Source organism: Salvelinus sp. IW2-2015, linkage group LG8 (genome assembly GCF_002910315.2).
Source record: "Salvelinus sp. IW2-2015 linkage group LG8, ASM291031v2, whole genome shotgun sequence".
Classification (NCBI taxonomy): Eukaryota; Metazoa; Chordata; class Actinopteri; order Salmoniformes; family Salmonidae; genus Salvelinus; species Salvelinus sp. IW2-2015.
The window spans coordinates 34,308,999-34,314,771 of NC_036848.1; the positions used below are offsets into that span (position 1 = coordinate 34,308,999).

The following is a 5,773-nucleotide window of genomic DNA, read 5'->3' on the forward strand; positions in this document are numbered from 1 at the left end:
GTGTGTTGCGTACTGCATCTGCGTCTGCGCTGTCAACATAGTGATCATCCCCAGCAACGCTTTCCTCGGCCTCACCACTAATACCATCGATGAACTGTGAGTAGTAACAAACACACACACCGAGTACACTACCCACACAAACACACACACACAGACAGGGGATTGGTGGATAAGTGAACAGTTTATCAACCCCGTCTCCCAAGGTCTATATTACACTGTGACCACCATCACACACACACACACACACACACACACACACACACTACAGGTGGCTGGTGGCACCATGGTTTGGGAGGCCAGGCTTATAGTAACAGCTGGAACGGAATTAATGGAACGGTATCACACACATCAAACACATGGGTTCCATGTGCTTTAATACCATTCCATTTTTTCCATTTCAGCCACACACACAGAGTACACCCACACATACAGAGTACACACACACAGAGTACACCCACACATACAGAGTACACACACAGAGAGTACACATACACAGAGTAGCCACACATCTCCCTGGAAATATGACATTTTCATGAAATGACTTTATAAATGTGCATCGTTCTTCTTACAGACGACTGACCAAGAACGGCATCAGTGAGGTGGAGAGTCACGCCTTTAATGGAACCAAGATACACAAACTGTGAGTCCACACACCCACACACATACACACAGACATACACACACACATACACACACATACATACATACTATAATGGTTTCTCTTTCTCTCTTGCTCAGGTTTCTCATGGGCAACCTGCAACTTTCTCATATGCATAATAATTCCTTCAAAGGAGCAGAGGGGCCGGGGTTCCTGTAAGCATGGCTCCACAACAACACGTCAGTGACAACATCAGTCGTCATTTGTTTTTGTGTCAAAGTGTTGTTGTTGTTGTTGTCTGTGTGTATTTAGAGACATCTCTCGTACAGCGCTGAGTTCCCTGCCAGAGTCAGTGCTGGGTGAAGTTGAGCATCTGTCCGCTGTCTCGGTGTTCTCACTCAGAGCGCTGCCTCCCCTGTCCCTATTCACAAAGCTACGACAGGCTAACCTCACCTACCCGTCTCACTGCTGCGCCTTCCATAAACCCCAGAGGAACAGGTACACACACAAACACACACTCCAAGATAGAATATATCTGTGTATATTATGTCACATATAAATTAGTGTGTGTGTGTATTTTTGCATTCTTGCGTGCATTTGTCAGGACCTTCCGGATGAACTCCGCGTGCTTTAAACCCGGGGCTCAGAACAACCTCCACTTCTTTATGGACTTCTGTTTAAATTGGACATCTGTGGCCTGTAGTCCCGCCCCCGATGCCTTCAACCCCTGTGAAGACATCATGGGCTCCGCCCCTCTACGCGTCCTCATCTGGATCATCTCTGTGCTCGCACTGTTAGGCAACACCATCGTGCTGCTTGTGTTGCTAGGTCAGTAAAAAAAAAAAAAAGGTTTTATGTTTATTAGAAAATCTCAACCCATATTTATCACAATAACTGTTTTTATCACAATAACTGTTTTTATCACAATAACTGTTTTTTATCACTATACAAATGTGTGAATGATGACAAATTTTGTAATGAAAGCAGTTATCATATTAAAATACGTTCTTGTGATAAAAGTTATATACTAAACTTCCCCCTCCCCATTCTCGGTTGCTAGGCAGCCGAGCGAAGATGACGGTGCCACGCTTCCTGATGTGCCACCTGTCCTTTGCCGACTTGTGTATGGGCGTATACCTGGTGGTCATAGCAACAGTGGACGTGCGTACGAGAGGTCTGTACTACAACCATGCTATCAGCTGGCAGACCGGGGCGGGCTGTGACATCGCCGGGTTCTTCACTGTGGGTATACTGTAGACCTAGGAGGGTGTGTTTGTGTGTGTGTGTGTGTGTGTGTGCGCCCTAGCCTTCGTATACTGAAGTGATCTGAACGCTTGGAACTGATGCTCTAACAGAAGCGCTATACTGTGTGTGCAGGTGTTTGCCAGTGAGTTGTCTGTGTTTACTCTGACGGCCATCACCCTAGAGCGCTGCCACACCATCACCCACGCCCTCAGACTGGACCGCAAGCTCCGCCTCCGACACGCCTGTGCTGTCATGGCTACCGGCTGGGCCTTCTCCTGTCTGGTGGCTCTGCTACCCACTGTAGGGGTAAGCAGCTACAGCAAGGTGAGGGATGTGTGACGCTACCTGTTTTTCTACACGTATTATATTGCACAGCTTCTATGCTAATTTGGGTATTGTGTGTGTGTGTGTGTGTGTGCGTGTGTGCGTGTGTGTGTGTGTGTGTGTGTGCGTGCGTGCGTGCGTGCGTGCGTGTGTGTGTGTTTCAGGTGAGTATCTGCCTGCCCATGGATGTGGAGTCGCTGCCGTCTCAGGTGTTTGTCATGTTCCTCCTGCTGCTGAACGTGGTGGCCTTCCTGTGCGTGTGTGTGTGCTACCTGAGCATCTACCTGTCCGTCCGTAACTCCTCCTCCCCCCCAGCCAGTGCTGAAACCCGCATGGCTCAGCGGATGGCCATCCTCATCTTCACTGACTTCCTGTGCATGGCGCCTATTTCCTTCTTCGCCCTCTCTGCCGCGCTCAAACTACCCCTCATCACCGTCTCCGACTCCAAGCTGCTATTGGTCCTCTTCTACCCAATAAACTCATGCGCCAACCCCTTCCTGTACGGATTATGCACCCGGACATTCCGCCGGGACTTCTTCCTGCTGGCAGCGCGATATGGCCTGTTTACGACCAAAGCCCAGATCTACAGGACAGAGAGTTTCTCCGTCCAGCAGGCTGCATGGATCCAAATGTCGCCCAAAGCCTCCCACGGGACGCTGTGTTAACTGGTTCACATCAGCCAAGCCACCGGACCCCTACTGAAACCCTGACCTTTAACCCCTCACCCCTGAACCCAAGACCAGGCATGGGACACTGTGGCTGGTTTTAACAACAACAGCTTCTCTGAGAGGGATGGGACCCTGATGCCTCAGAGTACGCATACACACGTACGCACTCATACACACATGCACACAGACACACACAGGACTGCAGGAGGTGTGTGCAGTAACAGGTAGCTGTTTAATAGTAGCAGATGGCTGTTTAGTAGTACTTTAGTTAGTTTGTGTTTGACTCCACAAATTCACCTGATCGCATCAACATACTGAACCCTCTCTCTACTCTCTACCTCCTCCCTCTCTCTCTCTCTCTTTCCCCTCCCCCTGTCTTCTCAATATAGAGTAAATACAGTTCAAGATTTGTTAACTGTTTTTAAGAGATATGTAAAGATGTTTGTTTGTTTGTTGTTGCTTCCAGACCTGGGTCTAAATACAGATACAAAGAGGTGCTTTGGGTTTTTGAGATGCACCTAATGTAGCTTAGAAAGTTTGCATTCCATTGAGCAGGGCAAACCAAACCAACAGCAGAAGTGTTTTAAACTACTTTAAATTGTTTACTTAACCCAGGTCTGGTTCTTTCATGAGTTCTGTTTATTGGTTGTAGAAAAAAAGTTGTTTATATGAGTTGTGCATCTACTGTTGTTGATAAATCTCTATGATTGTGCATTTTACCAAGAGTGAGAATGTTACTGAGACTTGGAGTTAAGGTATAGTGTGTACTGGCTGCACATAGAGAAGCCAAAACGAACACATGAACACAGGCACACTCTCACACACACACACACACACACACACACACACACACACACACACACCACACCACACCACACCACACACACACACACACACACACACACACACACACACACACACACACACACACACACACACACACACACACACACACACACACACACATACACACACACACACACACACACACACACACACACACACACACACACTCTCTCTCTCCTCTCACACACACACACACAGACACAACACACACCACACACACACATTTTGAGCAGTTTCTTGTGTTATCAGAAACATTCTGTCCTTCAGCACATCCAGTCTGTTCAAGGACAATGACCAATCCCCCAACCCTTCTGTGTGCTGTGTGTGTGTGTGTGTGTGTGTGTGTGTGTGTGTGTGTGTGTGTGTGTGTGTGTGTGTGTGTGTGTGTGGGAGGAAAGGTTACACAGCTGCACTCAGCTCATTCATCAGGAGGAGGGAAATGGCTGGTGGATAGTTTATCAAACACACACACACACACTCCAAAGATGTTATTTCAAGGTTGCAGGTGCGAGGCAGGTCCATAGGTCCACCTCAATGTGGAAACACTCTCATGCCCAGTCCCAAATTAACCCCTGGCCTAGCCCCTGTGCCTAGCTCCTACCACTTACCATGTACTGTTTTGAGCCCCCGACATGAAGATTAGCAACGTCATCGTGATTCGACCTTGTTTTTTTCCGAGTTCCCAGTTGTCTTGAAAGCATCATAAATCCAGAGAATGCCAGACTTTGATGACAGTTTGATGACATAATTTGCCCTTGAAGGACCACCACACCACCTTCCTGTTCAAATGAGCACAGCACAACAAGGTGAGTCCAAAAATGTATTGTATGCTGATGCATAAATGATGTAATATGCAAGGGAGATATGTATGGCGCCGGAGGAGATGGCTGCTGTTTTACGGGCTCTTAACCAATTGTGCTATTTGTAACGTATTTTGTACATAATGTTTCTGCCACTGTCTCTTATGACCGAAAAGAGCTTCTGGATATCAGTACAGTGATTACCCACCTCGTATTGGAAGAAGATGTTTTCTTTAACGAGTCGGACGCAAAGGATTTACTTCAGACACCCGACAAGGCCAACATCCCCGTCATTCGCATGAGAAAGAGATGGAGATATCGGGGATGTAGGTCGATGTAGTCGGACGCAAAGGATTTACTTCAGACACCCGACAAGGCCAACATCCCCGTCATTCGCATGAGAAAGAGATGGAGATATCGGGGATGTAGGTCGGGTGCTTTGTAAGGATCCGACGGCGAGTGGGTAATCTGCCTCTACCATCAGTCCTATTAGCCAACGTACAATCATTGGATAACAAAATAGATGAGCTACGATCACAAATATTCTACCAACGGGTCATTAAAAACTGTAATATCATATGTTTCACTGAGTCGTGACTGAACGACGACATAGATAAAATACAGCTGGCGGGGTTTACGCTGCATCGGCAAGATAGAACAGCTGCCTCCGGTAAGACAAGGGGTGGCGGTCTTTGTATATTTGTAAACATCAACTGGTGCATGAAATCTAATATTAAGGATGTCTTGAGGTTTTGCTCGCCTGAGGTAGAGTATCTCATGATAAGCTGTAGATCACACTATTAACCAAGAGAATTTTCATCTATATATTTCATTACTGTCTATTTACCACCACAAACCGATGCTGGCACTAAGTCCGCACTCAATGAGCTGTATAAGGCCAGAAGCAAACAGGAAAACACTCATCCAGAGGCGGCACTCCTAGTGGCCGGGGACTTTAATGCAGGGAAACTTAAATCCGTTTTACCTCATTTCTACCAGCATGTTAAAAGTGCAACGAGAGGGGAAAAACTCTAGAACACCTTTACTCCACACACAGAGATGCGTACAAAGTTCTCCCTCGCCCTCCATTTGACCATAATTATATCCTCCTGATTCCTGCTTACAGGCAAAAACTAAAGCAGGAAGCACAAGTGACTCGGTCAATAAAGAAGTGGTCAGATGACGCAGATGCTAAACCACAGGATTATTTTGCTAGCACAGACTGGAATATGTTCTTCCGATGGCATTGAGGAGTACACCACATCAGTCACTGGCTTCATCAATAAGTGCAT

General features: G+C 47.0%; 1 protein-coding gene across 1 annotated transcript in view; it reads left to right on the top strand.

Annotated features, from left to right (window-relative positions):
- The window catches only part of fshr (follicle stimulating hormone receptor), a 7,972-nt gene extending 4,418 nt beyond the window's left edge, over window positions 1-3,554 (top strand). The window contains exons 6-13 of the mRNA XM_023993153.2: window positions 27-96; window positions 572-640; window positions 739-813; window positions 911-1,096; window positions 1,203-1,426; window positions 1,659-1,840; window positions 1,976-2,167; window positions 2,332-3,554. Of these exons, the coding sequence (XP_023848921.1) occupies window positions 27-96; window positions 572-640; window positions 739-813; window positions 911-1,096; window positions 1,203-1,426; window positions 1,659-1,840; window positions 1,976-2,167; window positions 2,332-2,832 (1,499 nt within the window). The 3' untranslated portion in view covers window positions 2,833-3,554. The remainder of the gene's footprint in view (window positions 1-26; window positions 97-571; window positions 641-738; window positions 814-910; window positions 1,097-1,202; window positions 1,427-1,658; window positions 1,841-1,975; window positions 2,168-2,331) is intronic.
- Window positions 3,555-5,773: the final 2,219 nt, after the last annotated feature.